General features: G+C 45.0%; 1 protein-coding gene across 12 annotated transcripts in view; it reads left to right on the top strand.

The window, feature by feature from the left end:
* Positions 1-17,034, top strand: part of RBFOX2 (RNA binding fox-1 homolog 2) — a 518,182-nt gene extending 501,148 nt beyond the window's left edge. For all 12 annotated transcript variants that reach the window (XM_069231196.1, XM_069231198.1, XM_069231195.1 and 9 more), the window contains one exon: positions 11,577-17,034. In XM_069231196.1, the coding sequence (XP_069087297.1) occupies positions 11,577-11,621 (45 nt within the window). In that variant the 3' untranslated portion in view covers positions 11,622-17,034. The remainder of the gene's footprint in view (positions 1-11,576) is intronic.
* The last annotated feature ends 6,724 nt before the right edge of the window (positions 17,035-23,758 follow it).

The following is a 23,758-nucleotide window of genomic DNA, read 5'->3' as shown; positions in this document are numbered from 1 at the left end:
AAAATCAGACAATCCATTTGTATATAGAAGGAACAAAGTAGAAGCTAGAACACACCCCTGGCGCATACCCCTTGAAAGCTTAAAGGCCTCTGAGCATTCCCCATTCGACCCCCACCCTCACATTTGCAACCGTCCCAGAATGTAGATATCGGAGCAGCTCTACAATATTAGGATCCAGCCCTAGCTGATTTAACCTTTCCCATAATATAGACCGGTTCACCTTATCGAAGGCACAGCTGAGATCCATAAAAGCAAGATAGAGCGTACCTTTCCTGGCCTGCGAGTATTTGCCGATCAGCATCAGTAAGTTAAGACATTGATCTTGCGTGCCAAGGCCTTCCCTAAAACCATACTGTTACCGGCTTAAAATATCATTCCCTATCATCCAGGACTCCAGACGCCTTAAAATAATCCGTCCCAGAATCTTCACCTAAGAGTCCAGTAGAGAAATAGGGCGGTAGGACTTAGGATCATTTCGGTCGCCCTTTTTAAACACTGGGACAATACATGCCAGTCTCCAAGAGGCAGGGATACCCACAGTAACTGCTGCATTAAGGACATTTAAAAGAACAGGTGCCCATAACTGGGGGTTCGCTTTATACAAGTCTATAGGGATCGAATCCGGGCCCGGAGCTTTATTGCTCGCACTACTCTGTATCGCATCCATAACCTCCTGAAGCGAAAACCTAATTGCTAGGTTGGGAGCCATCTCATACTCCCGGTTATTTCTTAGGGGAGACCCCTCAAAAATACTACAAAAGTGAGTTACCCATGCTTCCGGGGCGATGTTACAGCCAAGGCCCTCAGATGTATCTGTTCCAAAGGAACCTCTATTTACCACTTTCCAAAACAGGCCAGGATCCTTCAGAGCTATGGCACGTTCTAACTCTTCCCAGGCTTTATCTTTAGGTTTTATTTTACTATCCCTCAGGGCCCTCTTATATTTCATTCTAGCTTCTTTTACGAGGACCCAATCTCTAGGATGTTTCCTAGTGGCCATCTTCAGGTTTGCCCTTGCAATATAGCAGGTCTTATCATACCAACCACAATTACGTTGACTAGTTTGGCTGCCTTCTGAAAAAAGGCAGTCTCTCACTGCTGGATTTACTACTGTTATTGCATTCATAACAGTTTTAGGATTAGGAGCCTCTGTCAAGAGTGTGTCCATAAATAAATGTAAATTTTCCCCCACCACCCTTTCTACAACTTTTATGGAATCCACTTGCTTCCACCCAAGCCGCCTACCCTGGTCCTTAATCTCCACTACTACCGGCCTACCTCGTCCTAATTTACGTAGGGCCCCAGGGAGTTTAAAGGATACTATAAGGGGATTATGATCACTGAAACTCTCCCCCAGCACCTCCCCCCCCAATCACCAGGTCTTTCATAGGTGGAGACATAAAAATATAGTCAATAGTGGGTTCAGATCCTCTTCCCACATAGGTTGGGAGTTCATGAGTGCCTACGGCTTCTATGTCACACAAATTCAGAAGGCCCATCTTCCTAAATTCCTTGATTAGAACCCTGCCTCTGGAGTCCTGCAGACCATCCACTAAATAATCCTTGCAGTCAAAAATAAAGGGATTAACCACAGTACTGAGCCTCCCCAGCTTGGCATTGAAGTCTCCAGAGACAATAGCACAGAATTCTAACCCCATCTCCTCCATTCTGTGTTTCAAAACCTGAAAAACGGAATACAGGGCCCCAATTTGGCACCCCACATCCCACACAGCATTATAAAAGTTAACCATAAAAATTATTAGAGAAAATTACCCATACCAGCAATATACCTTGGTGATTGCAGTTAATTTGAAAAGCACCCACTATTTTAAAGAGGCGGATTAGGGTAACCAAACCTACCAGAACCCGGCGATACCCCAGCACTCAATTGCATATGGTCATAAAAATAACCCAAAGGGACCATACCAATTATACCAGCTCTAAATCCATCAGGGCGGTAGGTAGAAAGGAGCCTTTGACTCAGGGCTGGGTATCTAACATTTATAATAATACAATCTTCCTCCCCCACCTTATTTATGGGCCCAACCCATCCAATTCTTCTGGCAAACAGAATATCATTGAAATCCTTACATGAGAAATCACAGGTTCGATGGCATCTGTCGCTGTAGATACACATGGTATGCATGAGCTCGCCATCTGGTGTTGGGTCGGAGTGTTACAAGTTGTTTTTCTTCGAAGAAGTGTTTTCGAGTCACGGGACCGAGTGACTCCTCCTTCTGTGCTCATTGCGCATGGGCGTCGACTCCATCTTCGATTGTTTTCTTTCCGCCATCGGGTTCGGACGTGTTCCTGTCGCTCCGAGTTTCGGAACGGAAAGATAGCTGAAAACGGAAGATTTTCGACGGTATCGTTGCGATCCGGTTAGAGATAGACACATACGACGACGCGTTGAACATCGAAGCGCTTCGGTGCCCTTCGGGGTAGATTTCGGCACCCCGTCGGGGCCTAGTCGGCCCGACCGCGTGGAGGACAACGCCGATGGAACGGACCCCGTTTCGATTCTGCCCCGAATGCCACAACAAATATCCTTATACGGACCTACACTCGGTCTGTAATCTGTGCCTGTCACCCGAGCACAGCGAAGAATCCTGTGAGGCCTGTCGGGCGTTCCGGTCCCGAAAAACTCTGCGCGACCGTCGAGCGAGAAGACTGCAGATGGCGTCCACGCCAAAAGAGCGTCGACAGTTCGAGACAGAAGAGGAACAGGAGGAATCCTTTTCCATCCAGGATTCAGACTCCGACGAGCTACACTCTACAAGAACTGTGAGTAAGACGTCGAGATCAAACCTTAAAAAAGGAAAGAAGGCCCAGGGGACGCCACTGCCAACCGGCCATGGCTCCACCCAAATTCTCGGTGACCAACAATCGGCACCGAAAAAGGCCCATTCAGTGTCGAGATCGTCCGACTCCGGTCGAGACACCGGCACGCAGCCTCCTCGAGACCGAGAGAGTGCTAAACAGAAGCATCGACACCGAGAGTTCGGTGTCGACACGGATCGACGCCGAGACAGTGGCGCCGAAGACCATAGAGGCCAAGAATTTTCGGCACAGAAAAAGAGGAAGGTTACCTCGGAGCCGAAAAAACAATCGACAGGGTTTTCGGAGCCGAAAAAAGCGACATCAGACCCTGTTTCTGGCTCCTACACTGAAGAGCATTCTATGTCTTCTCAAATGAAGAAACATAGATTTGAACAAGAACTGCAATCCACTGACGTGGATCACACGCAAAAGCGTATCTTTATTCAGCAGGGGACTGGGAAGATCAGTACCCTTCCACCTGTCAAACGAAAGAGAACGCTTCAGTTTACTCCTCAGCAACAAACAGCACAAAAGGTAACACCTCCTCCCTCGCCTCCACCTGTAACTCCGGCTTCGCCAACTTACACCCCGTCACATTCGCCAGCTCACACCGCCATGAGCCACGATGACCAAGATCAGGATGCGTGGGACTTGTACGACGCACCAGTGTCTGATAACAGCCCAGACACATACCCAACTAGGCCATCACCACCGGAAGACAGCACAGCCTACTCACAAGTGGTGGCTAGAGCAGCACTATTCCATAATGTGGAACTACACTCGGAACAAGTAGAGGATGATTTTTTATTTAACACCCTCTCTTCAACCCACAGCTCCTACCAAAGCCTGCCGATGCTCCCAGGCATGCTACGCCATGCAAAGGACATTTTCAAGGAGCCAGTTAAAAGTAGGGCAGTGACGCCTAGGGTGGACAAAAAGTATAAGGCGCCTCCTACGGACCCTGTATTCATCACCTCTCAGCTGCCACCAGACTCTGTGGTGGTAGGGGCTGCCAGAAAACGGGCAAACTCACACACTTCTGGGGATGCACCTCCCCCAGATAAAGAAAGTAGGAAGTTCGATGCAGCCGGGAAGAGGGTTGCTGTCCAAGCAGCAAACCAGTGGCGCATCGCAAATTCACAAGCGCTGCTAGCGCGATACGACAGAGCCCACTGGGATGAGATGCAGCATCTCATTGAACATCTCCCAAAAGATCTGCAAAAAAGAGCAAAACAGGTTGTTGAGGAGGGTCAAAACATTTCCAACAATCAAATACGCTCCTCCATGGATGCAGCAGACACGGCCGCAAGAACCATTAATACGTCGGTTACCATCCGTAGGCACGCATGGCTCAGAACGTCTGGATTCAAGCCAGAAATTCAGCAGGCAGTGCTTAACATGCCAGTAAACGAAAAACTTCTGTTCGGTCCGGAGGTCGACACAGCCATAGAAAAGCTCAAGAAGGACACTGACACTGCCAAGGCCATGGGCGCACTCTATTCCCCGCAGAGCAGAGGATCTTATAACACCTTCCGCAAAACACCTTTTAGAGGAGGGTTTCGGGGTCAGGCCACACAAGCTAGCACCTCACAGTCCGCACCGCCCACCTACCAGGGACAGTACAGGGGAGGTTTTCGGGGCCAGTATAGAGGGGGGCAATTCCCTAGGAATAGGGGAAGATTTCAAAGCCCCAAAACCACTACCAACAAGCAGTGACTCACATGTCACACACCCCTCCCACACAACACCAGTGGGGGGGAGGATACGTCAATATTACGAAGCATGGGACAAAATAACTACAGACACATGGGTCCTAGCAATTATCCAGCATGGTTATTGCATAGAATTCCTGCAATTCCCTCCAGACATACCACCAAAATCACAAAATTTAACAAAATACCATTCACAGCTTCTAGAGATAGAAGTTCAAGCACTACTGCAAAAAAATGCAATAGAATTAGTACCAAGCACACAAATAAACACAGGAGTTTATTCACTGTACTTCTTGATACCAAAAAAGGACGAAACACTGAGACCAATTCTAGACCTCAGAGTAGTAAACACATTCATCAAATCAGACCACTTTCACATGGTCACACTACAAGAAGTGTTACCATTGCTCAAAAAACACAACTACATGACAACCCTAGACCTCAAGGACGCATATTTCCATATACCAATACATCAATCACACAGGAAATATCTAAGGTTTGTATTCAAAGGAATACATTACCAATTCAAAGTATTGCCTTTTGGTTTAACAACCGCTCCAAGAGTATTCACAAAATGCCTAGCAGTAGTCGCTGCACACATCAGAAGGCAGCAAATACATGTGTTCCCGTATCTAGACGACTGGCTAATCAAAACCAGTTCGCTCACACAATGCTCAAACCACACAAATCAAGTCATACAAACCCTCTACAAACTAGGGTTCACCGTCAACTTTGCAAAATCAAACATTCTGCCAAGCAAAGTACAGCAATATCTAGGAGCCATAATAGACACGACAAAAGGAGTAGCAACGCCAACTCCACAAAGGATCCACAATTTCAACAGGGTCATTCAACACATGTCTCCAAACCAAACAATACAAGCAAGAACAATACTACAGCTCCTAGGCATGATGTCCTCATGCATAGCCATTGTCCCAAACGCAAGACTGCACATGAGGCCCTTACAACAGTGCCTAGCCTCACAGTGGTCTCAAGCACAGGGTCACCTTCTAGATCTGGTGTTGCTAGACCGCCAAACTTACCTCTCGCTTCTATGGTGGAACAGTATAAATTTAAACATAGGGCGGCCTTTCCAAGACCCAGTGCCAGAGTACGTAATAACAACAGATGCTTCCATGACAGGGTGGGGAGCACATCTCAATCAACACAACATAAGAGGACAATGGAACATAAATCAAACAAAACTGCATATAAATCATCTAGAATTATTAGCAGTTTTTCAAGCACTAAAAGCTTTCCAACCAATCATAACCCACAAATACATCCTTGTCAAAACAGACAACATGACAACGATGTATTATCTAAACAAACAAGGAGGAACACATTCAACGCAGTTAAGCTTGTTAGCTCAAAAAATATGGAAGTGGGCAATCCACCATCAGATTGGTCTAATAGCACAGTTTATTCCGGGGATCCAGAATCAGCTGGCAGACAATCTCTCTCGAGATCACCAGCAAGTCCACGAATGGGAAATCCACCCACAGATTCTGTACACCTACTTCACACTCTGGGGAACACCACAAATAGACTTATTTGCAACAAAAGAGAACGCAAAATGCCAAAACTTCGCGTCCAGATACCCACACAAGCAATCCCAAGGCAATGCCCTATGGATGAACTGGTCAGGAATATTTGCTTACGCTTTTCCTCCTCTCCCTCTCCTTCCTTACCTAGTAAACAAATTGAGTCAAAACAAACTCAAACTCATTTTAATAGCACCAACTTGGGCAAGACAACCCTGGTACACAACACTGCTAGATCTGTCTGTAGTACCACACATCAAACTGCCCAACAAACCAGATCTGTTAACGCAACACAACCAACAGATCAGACACCCGGACCCAGCATCGCTGAATCTAGCAATCTGGCTCCTGAAATCCTAGAATTCGGACACTTACAACTTAGCCAAGAGTGTATGGAAGTCATAAAGCAGGCCAGAAGGCCATCCACTAGACACTGCTACGCAAGTAAGTGGAAAAGATTTGTTTGGTACTGCCATCATAATCAGATACAACCGCTAGATGCAACTCCAAAACATATAGTAAGTTACTTGCTCCATTTACAAAAAGCAAAGCTAGCCTTCTCTTCTATTAAAATACACCTTGCAGCAATATCTGCATACCTGCAAACTACCTATTCAACTTCCTTGTATAGGATACCAGTTATCAAAGCATTTATAGAAGGGCTTAAAAGAATTATACCACCAAGAACACCACCTGTTCCTTCATGGAACCTAAACGTGGTTCTAACAAGACTCATGGGCCCACCTTTCGAACCCATGCACTCTTGCGGAATACAATTCCTAACCTGGAAAGTTGCCTTTCTCATCGCCATTACATCTCTAAGAAGAGTAAGTGAAATTCAAGCGTTCACAACACAAGAGCCTTTTATACAAATACATAAAAATAAGGTCGTCCTACGACCTAATCCAAAATTTCTACCAAAAGTTATTTCACCATTCCATCTAAATCAAACGGTAGAACTACCAGTATTTTTCCCACAGCCAGATTCTGTGGCTGAAAGAGCACTACATACATTAGATGTCAAAAGAGCATTAATGTACTACATTGACAGAACAAAGAACATCAGAAAAACTAAACAGCTATTTATTGCATTCCAAAAACCTCATGCAGGTAACCCAATATCAAAACAAGGTATAGCCAGATGGATAGTTAAATGCATCCAAATCTGCTACCTTAAAGCAAAAAGACAACTGCCCATTACTCCCAGGGCACATTCAACAAGGAAAAAAGGTGCTTCAATGGCCTTTTTAGGAAACATCCCAATGCAGGAAATATGTAAGGCAGCCACTTGGTCTACGCCTCACACATTCACCAAACACTACTGTATAGATGTGCTATCCGCACAACAAGCTACAGTAGGTCAAGCTGTATTAAGAACTCTATTTCAGACAACTTCTACTCCTACAGGCTAAACCACCGCTTATGGGGAACTAACTGCTTACTAGTCTATGCATACCATGTGTATCTACAGCGACAGATGCCATCGAACTGAAAATGTCACTTACCCAGTGTACATCTGTTCGTGGCATCAGTCGCTGAGATTCACATGGACCCACCCACCTCCCCGGAAGCCTGTAGCAGTTCAGAAGTTACCTTCAATTTTGTACATTTGTATATATATTACTTAATCCTTTAATAGGTACATACTTACATTTTTCATTGCGCGGGCACTATTACTATAGTACAACTCCTACCTCACCCTCTGCGGGGAAAACAATCGAAGATGGAGTCGACGCCCATGCGCAATGAGCACAGAAGGAGGAGTCACTCGGTCCCGTGACTCGAAAACACTTCTTCGAAGAAAAACAACTTGTAACACTCCGACCCAACACCAGATGGCGAGCTCATGCATACCATGTGAATCTCAGCGACTGATGCCACGAACAGATGTACACTGGGTAAGTGACATTTTCATTCTTACTCAACCAATATCCAGCCTTGTTTGTGAGTTGGGCCGTGGACTCAGTTACCCAGGGGCAAGAGCAGGTACATTCGTCAACACCACCACATAGGGGGCACAAGCTGGGGGGAGCTCCAAACAGGTCAATGCAGGCCTGGCCGTCGGGAGATTCAGATTATTGTTCCCAACCAGCTGTTGGTCAGCCCCCCCCCCCGCTACCACAAATTCAGGATCAGGCTGCCTACTACAGCTAGGCCTATTGACAGTCCTATCCACCCTTAATATAGAAGTCGGTGCAGCCGGTGCAATCTCAGCATGAGCGCCCTGACCCCCAGAATTTCCAGAATTAACCAATAACTGAGATGATTTTCCCAATGGCCCCGCAGCGACCTCTGGCAGGAGCAACTCCTCACAGGGATGGGATCGCCTGGTCGGGGCCACACATCCACCTACACAGTGCCTCCCCTGACTTCCTTGCACCGATATCAGAGAAACTGCCTTTTCTATGGCCGATAGTTTCGCCACAACGGGGGATAAAATCTCCTGGATCATTTCACGAAATTTTGACAATAAAATAGTAACATCACAACCCAGCTGCTGGCAAGGTGCAGGGTCACTACTCGTACCCTTAGGGAGTTCCAAGGGGGATCTTTTCGACTTGGGGATTGATTTCTTTAAGACCTTTTTTTTTCCGGGGGTGGGGGGGGCTACATTTATCCAGGGGGCAGGCCGGGGGAGAAGATAATAAAAGTCTTGCTTCTTCTGGAAGGGCCTTGGCCTCCAGAACCCTCTGTTGTCTCGATTAGCTCAATTTGAGCAGGCTCAACAGCAACCATAACAGTACCTTGGTCACCCCCCGGATAAGTCACCTCCACAACCTCACGAGGACCACTATCTATTGGGGCCAGACACCAGTCCTCCAGTTCCATGGATAACCTCCTCTCTGCCAGATCAATTTCCTTTGTTACGACCCCGACAGCACTTGCGAGGAAAGAGTCCAATGTGGTGGTGCCACTTCCCTGTCTACTACCGCTACCACCACCCCCCATGGGACCAGTTAACGGACCTCTTTTCCTGCCCATTGTAACAAAAGGTTTCAATAACGAAATAACAAAACAAACTAATGAATAAAAATTAAAAATATTAACCCACTGGAACCACTAAAAAGGCTCCAAAATGATTCCCAGTATTAGTAAATGTATAAAGAGTCACCCTCCACTGGAGATGAAAGAGGGGTGGCCCAGCCCAGCCTCAAACAGGCAATGACTGGCCAAGACTGGCCTAGTTTTAAAGGGCTCCTGCCCCCGGACTCAGTGCTGCCGCCTCCTCCTCTGATAACGCGCTTCCCGCGGTTGCGGGAGCGCGAAACTAGTTTTAAAGGGCTCCTGCCCCCGGACTCAGTGCTGCCGCCGCCTCCTCTGATAACACGTTTTACCACTATGATGGGAACATATTTTTCAGTGACAGGCATGCTTTATTTAATTTTTGATTGAGAGTGCCTGTGTCCAATTCATACTTTTCCCAGACAAGTTCACCTCTTCATTTACTTATAATTGAACAGTATTTAAGGGAGTACTTTTTTAGAAAACCAACGTCTGGCATAAACATTGCAGCCTAGATGTCTCCATACAAAAGGAGCCTCATTCAGAACAAGCATTTGCAATGCAACAGGTCTTCAGTTTGCTCGCATTAGAGCTATTAGCGTTGTAAGTTTTCTTGCCGCATACACTAATAATGAAAAGTAAAACAGTTTCACATATGCGAGCTGATAGTTGTAATGAGCGTAAAGGAGACCGAGAAAATAAATCAGAGGTTCACTTGCAGTGAAACTTATTGGCAAAAGTGCAATTATCCATGTAACCGGGTCGATGTCATACAAAGCGCTCAACTTCTGCCCAGGAAATGAAAAGATAAAGTAGTCCAGAAACCAGCTGAAAACACACTCTCGTATGTTTTCAGTCGGTGCCCCTGAGGAGGGCTAAACATCGGAAAAGGCATGATGTATGTATGCCTTTCACAAATGGAATCAATCTATTTATGAAAGGCAAGCCCATCAACTAATGAAAGTGACGAGCATGGTTAGAACCACACCGAGATTACAACATGGTCCAGAGCGCTTGTACGAGCTCTCGACCCTAAAAAGGGAGGTCAGCATCCTTAACTGAGGGTGAACATCTTCCATTTTGGAATCGGAACAATTAATCATTCCTCCTCTTGGGTTAAGAAAAAATAATCCCACCTCAGGTCCACACATCTCCACTGTCGTATAAATCTCCCAAGAGGGCTTGATTGTCAGTTCGCTTTTCAGTAGCTGTCTAATTTGGAAGTATATGGAACTTTTACTGGAGGTTGCAGAGCTTCTCTATTAAGGACGCCTTCTTTCTTTATGCAACGAAATTAATTTTTAAGTCCTCATATGCAGCTCCAAGAAATACTAATGTTTTCAGACCTCAAGAGAATTTTATCAACCACCTCAAACTGGTAAGGAGGAGATGCTTGGTAAAGCAGTCATAAAACATCAACAAATGCAAAATAGTTTTTCCCTGCAGTCAAAGACAAAGCAGTATAAAAAAGGTTTTTGCCTTTGTAGAGGTATAATAGGCACACTGCATAGTGGCTGGAAGAATTGCTGAATCTTTAATTGCGCTCTCTGTAGAACACTAGGGCAATGCTTCTGCAGAGCATGACAGTACTTTGCTTCAAACACCTTCTGACATTGGCTTGCTGAGAAAGCCATGCAGATGTTGAGCTTGGACGGCTATTTCAGGTTGTAAGGTTGATGTTGATGCTTTTGAGGATTCTATGACCCAAGACTTAACATTATTTTTCTATCTTGAGATTTCATTGTTTTTTTTGTTTTTTTAAAATAAATTTCCAGTTGTGACAAATAAGGCGTTGAATTAGACATTTTAGGATGTATGTCTATTCAGAAGTTTTTAATTACAGATTCACCCACCCACACAAGTGTTTGTAACATGTTTAGATTTTTGAAGATCCATTTGTTGGTGGCATAAGTATAGCCAGTAGATTCCTATTTGGAGGCCTCCTAAGATCTAACAAGAATTTGCAGTGCAACGGGTCTCGCATTTGCTCTAGTTAGAGCTTATTAGCATTGTAAACTCTTAACTGGACTTTTCTTGGCACACAAATTGAAAGAGAAAAAAAGAGCGCGAAAACCAGCGTGATCGTGCTGCATGGAAAATAAAAATATAAAGTAGTGCGGAAACCAGGCTGAAAACATGGAGCCTTGTATGTTTTCAGTAGTTGGCCGGTTGCCTTTCACTAATGAAATCAAGTGGATTTTAAAAGACAAGCCCTCGCACCAATGAAAGTGACAGGCGTGACGTGGGCGTGGTTAAAAGTCCAAAGAGATTACAACAGGGGCGGAGCGCTTGTGCGCTCAACCCTAAAAATACCACATGTAGCGAGCAATTTAACAGCAGTGTGCATACAAGCTTTGAGACATTATAAGCCAGATCGACGTACCAGGTATTAGTTTATAGATGTTGTGTTGCTGTTGGATCTGGATTTCAGGCTTATATGAGTAGTGCTTTATAATGTGTGTTGTCATCTTCTCTTATTTACATTTCTCTCTTTCAGGCCAGCTTATACCGAGGTGGATACAGTCGATTTGCTCCGTACTGAAGTGACGTGACCTTCCCCATCACCCGCCACTTCCTCTCCTCCCCTTTGCAGCGGGACAAGCCCCTCACTCCTCCCCCTATTCTGAGGCCTGGCTATTGCAATACTCAAATCTAGGAGCACCTATATAGCGAAAGGACCAGGAGGAACGTACATACAGTCAAAATGGGGACAAAAATGGACATGAAAAAAATCAAAAAAACTCAAAAAAGAGGAAAACCCGCAAAAATAATTTTTTATACCTCACTGTGTGTTCTAAATAATGTATTTTTGTTGTTGAAGTTTATTTTGGGGCCTTATGCTTTTTTTTGCCTTTTTATTTTCCGTTCCAAAGATTGTGCCGGTTTTTAATTTTTTAACTTTGTTTCTTTTTTTGTTTTTTTTTAAACTGTGGTAAAAGATCAGCCTTAGCCAGCTTACCCTGCATGAAGAGTTGTGTGGATAGGTCCATGTATGACAGCACACTATATGTTGGTCTCTAACCATGATGGAAGAGGGAGAATCTTTGAAAGAGGGTGGCATGGTGTGTGTGTGTGATATGCCAGGAGCATGCGGAGGTGTTAAATGACTGACCAGGTGCAACTCGGAACATTTCAGATGGTGGAAAGAGTAAACCGCCATTTAAGCTTTCACTTTTTTTGGAAAGTATATAAATATATATATTTCTGATCGTTTTTGCTGTGGAAAAAGGAGTAAACCCGTTACAGAATGTTTTGGGGATTTTTTTCATTTTTTATGTAGGGGGTGTTCTATTTTAGAAGGAAGACACCTACCGCTGGAGCCTGTTTGGAGGAGGAAATGGGACAAAGCTGAGGTTTTTTCCTTGCCTCTGCACCCTCCTCCAGGAGGCCTTTGCTGATTCTCTATGGTTTTTAAACCATTTTTGACACACAATCTATGCTGGAAATGTCAGCGGTCTCCCTCCCGACTTCCACATTGTCTTTGGTTTCCTTTGCTCCTTTACAACACTATCCCGTTACAGTTGCACACAGAGCACAGATTAGTTAGTAGCTCACCAAAGGCTGGCTGTGTTTAGTTTTTAAGGTTAGCAACCTAAGTTGGTCGTTAGCTTTAAACAATAGGAAACCGTCAGGCTTCATCTGCTAGAATGCTTTGAGAATTGAGGGCTCCCAGAAGCTCAATGAATTTGAGCCCTCCCTGTTGACTGAAGGCTGCAGTTTGAGTTAGTCTACAGCAGAGTAGTAGAGCCAGACCCAAGAATCTGGTGGCAGCAAAGTAAGACACCCCTCTTCCTTCCTCAGGAACCTATTTGAAGTAGATACACCTTTGAACTGATGTTAATGGAGCATATTTGCAGTCCCTCGCAGTTCAAGTAATAATCAGATGTCACAGGATACCTCATTAGAAAAGTATGTGACATACTTGAGAAAAGAAAATACTTACTCTCCATAGTACCCTATTTATAAACGTGACCATCAGTCCATCTTTTCAAATGAGTGTAGCATTATTCCACTGCACCTGCACAATCTCTTACCTCTCTATGGGGATGTTCAGAATCTGGTCTCGTGTGGACTCTGATTGTGTGCGGCTGTAGGTCCCACATAAACATCCAACCATGCTCCAACCTTCCTATTAGTTTTCTAGGGGATAGGCCAGAATGTAGGCCCACTATTCTGAACACTACCTGTTATATAGTCCTAAAAAAGTACTTTGTGCTGATCTATATAGATTAGATGGTATGGCAAATGATGGTTGTGAGGTGAGATGGCGATGCTTTCCTTCCCCCAGCTGTTTCCATGTTGTGTAACCATTGACACACCGGAGGCTCAACTCTGCCGTTCGTCCAGGATAGTTTGACCTTCGATATTGTTTTCAGTCTTGAGGAAATTTAAAGGGACAGTGCTTGTTTATAAAGCATACAACTGCCATTTCTGTAGTCACTTTATCACATTGGAATGTTTTTGATGTGGAGGTAGGAAGGGAGCGCACTTTTTTCCCATGCCAAAGTTTTGATGTCTTGTGAAGGAACATTTTACCTTTTAGTAGCTCTCGCTAATATACATATTCTTGAGCTTGGAGAGAAGCGTGGAATGCAGGGCTGTAGACAGGTGCTCCAAAACTTCACAAAAGTCCTTTGTAAAGGGTTGATTGAATTCATGTAGAAATCTTAAGGTGATTCTAAAACATAAAGTGAATAGAACTCCTAGATGGTTGGAGGGGGAGTGGCCGAATGTAAGTTTGATACATTCACACTCAGTACTCTGGTTATTTTCTCTGTGCTGTAGAGCAGCAAAGATGGAACGCTTGGATGGTTGAGTTGAGCACAAATGGAGCAAAACGGTTCAAAGGGGTGAGCAGTGGGGAAATGTATCCTCTTGTGCAATGCAGCAGCCAGGAAGATTTCAGCATCTCTCCAATCAGGGGTGCCTGAGCTGCCGCCAGCTGCACATATATGCGATATCCAGGCTTACTTTATATGTGGGGAGACTAGATTTAAAGGGGCTAGAACGCCAGGACACTAAGGGCACACCATTTCAGTAGGAAGCCTGGGAGAGTCCAATAGCACGTATGTTTTTGCTGACTACGCTATTTCGATGTTACCGTATGCCTTCGATTTTTGTTTTTTCGTCTTTTGTAAACTTGAACATTACGTTGTGCACATTTTAAGCATTTATTTTATTATTAAACTGAAAATTATTTTCGATTTTTAGGGGGCAAAAGTAGCCAACTTGATAATGAAATGTGGGAAGAGGTTGCAGAGAGACTCGCAGACACAAACTCGTGGGATGCTAAATTGAAGCTGTGATTTCAGCTGCTAGAGAGCATGTGTATGGGTCCGGAGTTGGAGAGGTCAGAGGTCATAGTTCTCCCCACCCACCCCCCCACCCCCCCCCCCCCCCCCCCCTCCTTAATGAAACACTACAGGGTTTTTAATTGCTGTTTAGAGGGAAGAGAGTAGCTCGAGCGCTCCTTGATTTTGTATTTTCTTTCCTCAAGCTGGAAGCAACAGGGCGTGGGGTGTTGGGTTGCCAAGTCTTGCGGTTGGTGTATTAGATGGGCGTTCTGAAATTCAGCCCAATTCCTACTTGATTATTAATTTGGGAACAGGGTTGTGGTGACAGCCAATAGGGTATCTCCTTACCCAGCTTGTAAAGTTGACTTAATTGCAGAGGGAGGTTGTACTTAATATTTTAAGAAATGCATGCGTGGTCGGATTACGTTCCCTTCTTTGGGAAGCATGCTGGCTCCCCAACCCCTGCAGCATAAGGCAGAACGTACATACCAAGTGGTTTGTCATGATGGGTGTAATTTGAAAATTAAATTCGACACCGGCCGGGGAGTGAAATACGGTCACAGTGTGTGTATGGTTGGCAGGTGCTTTCATGTCCCGGGATGGCTTTTCCTTAATCATCCCTCCTCATCCCTACCTGTAAATGTATCATTCACTTTTTACCGTGGTCGTAGTTTGCGCATGACACAGTCCATCACAGTTGTGTGTGGTTTGTACATGTATATACAGAGGAAAAGGACGCCAAGTTGGTGCACAGTATGCATATAGTGCCCTTCATTTTTTTCTTACTTATTTCTTTCAGTGCTGCCCGTTCAATCTACACCATACCCCCGTTTTTTTTTTTTGCAGCATGCACTGCACTGTCACAAATTAAAGCAGCCTGTGTGTTGCGTGGACTGGTTACAGTGGCAACTTTTTCTTTCTTACCCACCTTTTCGATTTTGCATTTCGGTTATCCTAGCAAAATTTGGGTAGAATTGCCCCGTAATTTAAGGCCAGAAGTACCCACTGTAATTTTATGGGCCAGTCTAGTGTCAGGAAGATAAACAAGACTAGCGCTTTTTCATGAGCTCACAGTTATTTCTTTTTTAGATAGCTTTTATATGATATGTCAGCTAAACATTATTTCACTGTTTTTGTGAGTAGGGTCTTTTCCTCTTCCACCACCACATTTAAAACAAACATGGTCTTCCTCCCATTACCCTCTCTATTCCCTATTGGTCGATGCATCCATTTTTACCTTGTACAGTGTCGCTGCACTCACTGTTAAGATGCTGAAGGTGAGGTGTTTCATAGACTTGATTCATTCATCATTGGGTGTAGGGAAAATCTCTCTAAACCTACGAGAGGAATGTAAATATCAATGTAAATAACATGTAAAAGATAAATTTCTGGAAATTAGTGTGCAGTCACATTTGACAGAAGAGATCTCCCAAGTAGAGCAAGAAATGCGTTAAATAGGACCTTCAAATTAGGAGCATTGCTCTACCTGGGTTCCCTTAGCCCCATAACAAGTTTACAAAGCTCAGTATGCTTGTACAGTGAACGGGCATCCAGGGGTGGAATCAAGCTCAAACCCTCCCTCACATGTACCTCCTTAAAAAAAATCTATATTTTAGACGAGGAAGGTAATATCAAGAATAATCACAACCACTCTACATCCCCATCAACCCTCCGGTTGGCAACATGAATGTGCCTCTGGGCTTGGACTATAGTGCCATTTAGAAGGCTCCGAAAAGGAAAGATCCCCGTCCCCCTCCATACATAAGGATGTGCTCATGTAGCATGAGATATTTGAGCCTGGAAGCTCTAAATGCATTGCTGTCCTGCTTCCCGCTTCCCCCCTCCCCCCCCCCCCCCCCCCAACCCATCACTTTACTATATGACAGACCTGTAACACTAACCAGGGCTGCTGAATAACTTCCTAGTTACCTCCATTCAAAGCCATTCCCTCGAACAAGTCACTTTGAGTTCCCACTGGGCACACTTCCCCCAAAACCACCAACCCCCCCACCCATTCCTACATCTATCTGTCCCTTCCGGTCCAATGTCCAAAAGCCCCTCATCACCAAACTCGCACATCCCTTTCAAACAAGTATCCTCAAAAGCTTTGATCCCTTGATTTTTTTTTTTTTTTTGATTTTTTTTTCCTGTCCTTATATACTTATTTTTCATTGCAATGCAAGTCTGCTTCTCATTCAGCCCTCGTACCACCAAGCCTTTGTCTCTAGAATGTTGTCCCTTCATCAAGGCAGACACCTATCGTTCATCTTTGATGCCCCCCCCCCCCAATGCGTCCCACCATGTAGCTTTATTGCCATTCCCTGTATTCCACGTATCATGTTGTATTGTAGCACTCAGACCGCACAGTATTCACGCCGGTAAAAAGGGGGTTACTACACAATACCTAGGTTGGTGGACATGTGAGTTGGTTATATACCTTCAAGCTTTTCTCCCTCTTATGTAATTATCTTTTGTTTTGTACTTCTATTACTATCCTGTGTATAAATTATTGATCATGTTGGCTTTTGTAAACTCTTAAGCGTGGGCTGGGGTGAGGTGGGAGGAGGAAATACAAAACAGGCAGCAGTTTTGTACACCCCTTCCCTCGCAAATGGTAAAAAAAGCACTGTTTTTAAAGAAAATAAAAACTGAATAAACAGACTCATTGTCTCCCTTTCTGCGCACTGTAAATGGCTGTAAGTCAGGTTTGCATGTTATCAATTGGCAAAGTGCTATTAGTGGGGGTTGTGTTTAACGCTCAATACCCAAATTAGTTAATTTTGCGGCCTGAGCAAATTGAAAGAGCTCAGAGTACATCTCTATTATCCAGGATGATGGCAATAGTTCAGGCCCAAGACCAGGTTCCAGCATTGTCAGAGTGCATGAAAGTGGCCTTGCCTCGTATCCAGGAGTGGCCCAAATTACACGAGCACTGATTTAGATGTATTTGGAGTGTATGCTAGCATATTGAAGTAAAAAGAAACATTCTAGATTATCATTCCCGCCAAATCTTTTCTCCCCTTATTCTCATTTTCAGCATCCAAGATGCTTTGTTGAGGGTTCTTCATTAATACTCTGACACTTAAATATATTTGTCCTTTGGCAAGAGAAACATATGTTGGTAGAATGTGTTTTGCCGCATGAATCTTTTCTGGATTCACATGCTGTGAATTCTGCAGTCTGGCGTTTGGGTCTGGAATGCTGTCTTTTTGTTTCTCTTTTTATTTTATTTTTTCTTCAGTTTTGCGTTGTCGACCATTTGGCTATAGGTCCTATCTTGATGTCAGATGCACCTTCTAGATTCCGTGGTAGCTATCTTCGTATTATTTATTTTTTATTTTGCCATGGCTTCTGGAAGCATAGGCGAGAGCCCTGGGTTGAGAGGAAGAGAGTTTATAAACTCCTGAAAAGACACCGAGAAAAAACAATGACAACTGGTGGATGCTGATTAAATTTACACCGAAAAAAAACTTCTGTTCTTCACCTGGAGCATGCATGTTGAAGAAAGTGAAATGGGTATGGAGCGTACCCCTCACCATTTTTGCCCGTAATGCAACCATAAATTTGCACAGACAGCTTAAAAGTTTGCAGCCTCTGCCTGCCAAGAGACCGTTGATTGGAGGACGGTCGAGCATGCGCTGAGATCCAGCATAAGACCTTAAAATCGAGGCAGAAACAGAGGCAGGCACACTACACCATGGTGCATCACAAGCAGCAAGTCAACAGACCCTCCAACAACGCGGAGATCCCAAGGAGTACCAAAATGGCACAAGGGGTATTCTTAGTCGTCGAGGGGACTGTCACAGTTGAAAAAGCTTAAATCCACAAAAGGCCCACCCACGAAGGACACAAGATGCAGGCAACAAAACCGCACCCAGTCATAGAACTGAAAGTCATGTAGTTATTATTTATTATTATTAATGGCACTTGTTATAGTGCATTGACTCACATCCAAAGTTGTATCTCAGTGCATCACTCATTCAGGGCCAACAGACTACTAATACAGCCACATCTTGGAGTTTTTTACATTTGCCCAGCTCAGTGCAAGAGCGAATTTGCAAGGGGAGTTTGTTCCAGTGGAAATGGGCAAGGTACGAAACGGACCTGCCACTAAATCTCTTGAAGTGCGGATTTGATGAATCAGTAAGGCCTCAGATCTAAGCTGTCTTACGGCGCAGTAATGGCTAAGCCTTCTGTGTGGATAGATAGGGCCTTTACCAGCCAGCGACTTGTGGGTGACAGCACAACTTACAAAACAGTGCATTTCCTGATTGGCAGCCAATGCAAGGCACTTAAAATGAGGGCTGAGGGAGAGTGAAGGAAAGTAGTATACCAGTCGGGCAGTTGTGTTCTGTACAACCTGAAGTTTGGACATCAGCGTATCATTGGTAGCTACAAGCAAGGCGTTTCTGTTGTCCAATAGGCTTGTAATTAAGGCTTGAACTAAGGTTTTCCTAGCGGATGGCGGAAGCCATGGGATACTTTTCTTCAACAAGTGCATAGTGGCTAAGCATGTGCCATGGTGCTTAATATATAGGGTCTAGTGTAGTTTAATACCAAGATTTTTTTTTTTTTTTTTTACAGTCTGCCTCCAAGTCGGGCCAGACTCAATACAGGAAGCCACCGGTCAGTAGACCAAAGCTGCGGTGCTTTTCCAAAATGCAGTATTTCGTTTTTGTCTCCGTTCAGTTGCAGACAGTTGTTTATTATCCAGGCCGCTATTTTCCACCTACAATCTATAAATTGAGATTTCACCCCATCCACATCATGTCCCAGGGAGATGACTAATGAGTATCGTCAACGTAAGGTATTAACTCAATACCACATGCTTTGACAGTGTGAGCAAAGACACACTACATAAATCTTAAATGTGGAGCTCAAATAAGAGCCCCGAGGAACCCCCTTATTAACATGCATTGTACTTGACTAAAGAGACCAAAAAGATCGCCTGGTTCAGATTTTCCAGAAAATCCATAAACCATTGTATCATTTTACCATAGATACCTACATCATAAAGCCTGCAAATTAGTACAGCATGAGAGACTGTGTTGGTAGCTGCTGACAAATAAAACAGCAGCAGCATAGCTAGAATGCCAGTGTCCAGGGACAGTCTGGTGGTGTTCGTAACAGCAACCAGTGTGGTCTCTGAGCTGCAAGATGCTTTGAATCCAGATTGTGAAGTATCAAGGATCTCATGCTCTTCCAGGTAAGCGGTTATCTGTTTATTTATAAGGCTTTCCCTAATTTTTCATAAAATAAGAAGCAGCAAGATGGAGTGGTAGTAGATTCCTCGGATCAGCATCCGGTTTCTTTAGAATGGGGGAGACCTGCCCTGCTTTTCAAGTCTACGGAATTTTGACCGAGTCCAAGGAAAGGTTAGAGGGGCATGATGGAAGGTGCATTCCGGTTGGGTAGACTAGCAATAAAGCTGAGAGAGCACATGTCTAAAGGGTGAGCCAGATCTGGCTTGTTCTAACAGCCCCTGAACTTGCTTCAGAGTGCAGGGTTCAAATAGTAGGAGGTAACCTTAGGAGGCGGTCAGCTGTAATTGGCTAGCTCATTTAGCTGCCTGAGAATAGTAGGGAAGTTCTTATAGATTTTTCTAATTTTGTCCTCGAAGACGTCTGCAAGAGAATTGTAGAAAAGTACCCTCTTGTTGGCATGGTTACTCCAACCTTTTGCCTGCGGCAGTGTGTTTTGACTGTGTTCACTGGGCTCCTGCTACCCGGGACCCCGATGACTGTGCTCTCTTCCCCTAAATTTGGTTGCTTAGGATTTAGCAAACCCCACAATTGGCATACTGGCGCCCCATTTAAGTCACTAGTATAAGGTACTTGGGTACCCAGGGCATTGGGTCACCATGGGCTGCAACAGGTATTATGGGAGCCCATGCAAAATGTGTCTGCAGGCTGGCCATTGCAGCCTGTGTGAAAAGGTGCATGCACCCTTTCACCACAGGTCACTGCAAGTCACCCCTATAGCATGCCCTCCTAGCCCAGAGGGCAGGGTGCAAGTACCTTTGTGTGAGGGCACCCCTGCTGAACAAAGCTGCCCGCACGAACTCCAGCTCCATTTTCCTGCACTCAAAGTGCAGGAAAGCCATTTTACCTGTGTACTGGACACACCAGTGTCCAGCTACATAATGGTAACTCTGAACCTGTGCAGGTTTGCTATCAAACATGTCGGAATCATACCCCAATACTGTTGCCAGTATTGGTTGTATGATCACATGCACTCTATGGGCTCCTTAGAGGACCCCCAGCACTGCTCCTACCAGCCTTTTGGGGTTTTCCAGGCAGCCTTCTATGCTGCTTACCCTGCTCAAGCAGAGGAAGGCAGAACAAAGGATTTCCTTTGGGAGAGGGAGGCAACACCCTCTCCCTTTGGAAATAAGTGTTCTCCAGTATTGGATCTTTCATAGATCCACATGCTTGAATCATCCCAGTCGTTGAGGTGGGAGTCCCACGGTAAATTTAAATGTTCGATGGCATGTGTAGCTGCAGATACACATGCTGTGCATATCCCGCCATCTAGTGTTGGGCTCGGAGTGTTACAAGTTGTTTTTCTTCGAAGAAGTCTTTTCGAGTCACGAGATGGAGGGACTCCTCCCATTTCGGCTCCATTGCGCATGGGCGTCGACTCCATCTTATATTGTTTTCTTTCCGCCATCGGGTTCGGATGTGTTCCTCTTCGCTCCGTGTTTCGGTTCGGAAAGTTAGTTAAATCTCGGAAAATTCTACGGTATTGTTAACGTTTGGTATCGGGTTAGTTAACGCAGATCGACACCAAATCAAGAAGAGCTCCGTTAGCCCTTCGGGGCTTCGATTCCCTGGCGAGGCCTGGTCTGCCTGACCGCGAGCGTCTTCAAGGCTCATGGAACGGACCCCATTCCGCTTCTGCCCCGAATGCCACAAGTATCCTTACACAGATCAACATCTGGTCTATAATTTGTGTTTGTCCCCTGAACACAAAGAGGATACCTGCGAGGCCTGTCGGGAGTTTCGGTCGAAGAAAACACTACGGGACCGGAGAGCTCGAAGGCTTCAAATGGCATCGGTGCCGTCAGGACACCGTGACGTTGAGGAAGAGGAGACTTTCTTGATCGCTGACTCAGACGAGCCCGAAACAGAGCAGGTGCCGAAAACCGTGAGTAAACCAGCCCCGACCAAAACTCACGCCAAAATCATGAAGGCCCAGGGGACGCCACCACCGGCAGGCCATGGCTTAACCCGTACAATTGGTGACCAACCATCGGCACCAAAAAAGGGCACGCACGTGTCGAAGTCTTCCGACTCCGGTCGAGATATCGGCACGCAGCATACTTGACACCGAGACCCTGGCTCAGACCAGACTCGACACCGGGAGACCGGCTCCGAGATAAGTCGGCACCGAGAGATCGGCACACCGAAACCTAAAAAAAGTGGCTTCGGAGCCGAAAAAGATTGTCGAAAAAGTTTTGGTACCGAAACACCCAGCTTCGGAGCCGGAAAGAAGCTCCTACTCTGAAGAAGAAGGCCTTTCAGAACAACTACAAGGCCATAGATTTGGACAAGAGCTAGAAGCAGGGGAGCCTGATTATACCCAAACAAGGCTCCATATTCAGAAGGAAACAGGGAAGACAAGAACTCTCCCTCCTATAAGAATGAAAAGAAAACTTGCTTTCAAAGACAGAGAAACAACTGAAAGCAAAGGTGGCAAAAGAAGTAACTCCATACCGATTTCGCCACAACTATCACCACACCACTCACCGCAACCATCACCAATTGCGACCCCACCTATGATGCAATCTCCAACGCACACAGGGATGAGCCAAGATGACCCAGATGCATGGGATCTATATGATGCACCAGTATCTGACAATAGTCCAGACTGCTACCCAGCGAGGCCATCACCACCTGAGGACAGTACTGCCTACACGCAAGTGGTGTCCAGAGCAGAGGCACATTTAGAAAGACACAATTTAGAGGGGGGTTTCGGGCCCAAAGCACAGAACCCTCAACCTCACAAACCAGACCCACATACCAGGGCCAGTATCAAAGAGGAGGCTTTCGGGGACAATACAGAGGTGGACAGTTCCCTAAAACTAGAGGAAAGTTCCAAAGCCCCCTCAAAATAAACAGTGACTTCAGTGTCACAAATCCCCAACACACAACACCAGTGGGGGGAGACTCACAGATTTTTACCAAGACTGGGAAGAAATAACAGACTCGTGGGTCCTAGCCATTATCCAACATGGTTATTGCATAGAATTCCTATAATTACCACCAAATGTGCCTCCAAGAACACACATGTCCAAACAGCACTTAGATCTATTACACCTAGAAGTCCAAGCGTTGTTGCAAAAGGATGCAATAGAACTGGTACCCAACCATCAGAAAGGAACAGGTGTTTATTCCCTGTATTTTCTGATACCAAAAAAGGACAAAACTCTATAACCCATCTTAGATCTCAGAACACTAAATCTTTACATCAAATCAGATCACTTTCACATGGTAACACTTCAAGACGTAATCCCCTTGCTCAAACAAGACTACATGACAACATTAGATCTCAAAGATGCATATTTCCATATACCCATACATCCTTCACACAGGAAATACTTACGGTTTGTAATCCAAGGAGTACATTACCAATTCAAAGTGTTACCATTCGGGAGAACAACAGCACCAAGGGTATTTACAAATTGCTTTGCAGTAGTAGCAGCCCATATCAGAAGACAGCACATACACGTATTCCCGTATCTAGACGATTGGTTAGTCAAAACCAACACGCAGGAACAGTGTCTAAAACACACACAATACGTCATAGAAACCCTTCACAAACTAGGGTTCTCACTAAACTACCAAAAATCACACTTACAGCCGTGTCAAATACAACAATACTTGGGAGCAACAATCAACACAAAAAAAGGGATTGCCACTCCAAGTCCACAAAGGGTACAAGCATTCCAAAACGTAATACAAAGCATGCACCCAAACCAAAGTTTTCAGGTACAATTAGTGATGAAACTATTAGGCATGATGTCATCATGCATAGCCATTGTCCCAAACGCAAGATTACACATGTGGCCCTTACAACAGTGCCTAGCAACACAATGGTCACAAGCACAGGGTCAGCTTCAAGATCTAGTGTTGATAGACCGCCAAACATACACCTCGCGCCAATGGTGGAATCCTATACATTTAAACCAAGGGCGGCCTTTCCAAGACCCAGTGCCTCAATATGTGATTACAACAGATGCTTCCATGATAGGGTGGGGAGCACACCTCAACCAACACAGCATCCAGGGACAATGGGACACTCAGCAGAAACAACTTCATATAAATCAGTTAGAACTACTAGCAGTGTTTCAAGCGTTGAAAGCATTTCAACCACTAATAGCCCA

The sequence above is a fragment of the Pleurodeles waltl genome, chromosome 4_2 (genome assembly GCF_031143425.1).
Source record: "Pleurodeles waltl isolate 20211129_DDA chromosome 4_2, aPleWal1.hap1.20221129, whole genome shotgun sequence".
Taxonomy (NCBI): Eukaryota; Metazoa; Chordata; class Amphibia; order Caudata; family Salamandridae; genus Pleurodeles; species Pleurodeles waltl.
Note: the sequence above shows the minus strand (reverse complement) of the source record. Positions and strands in the feature narration are given on the sequence as shown.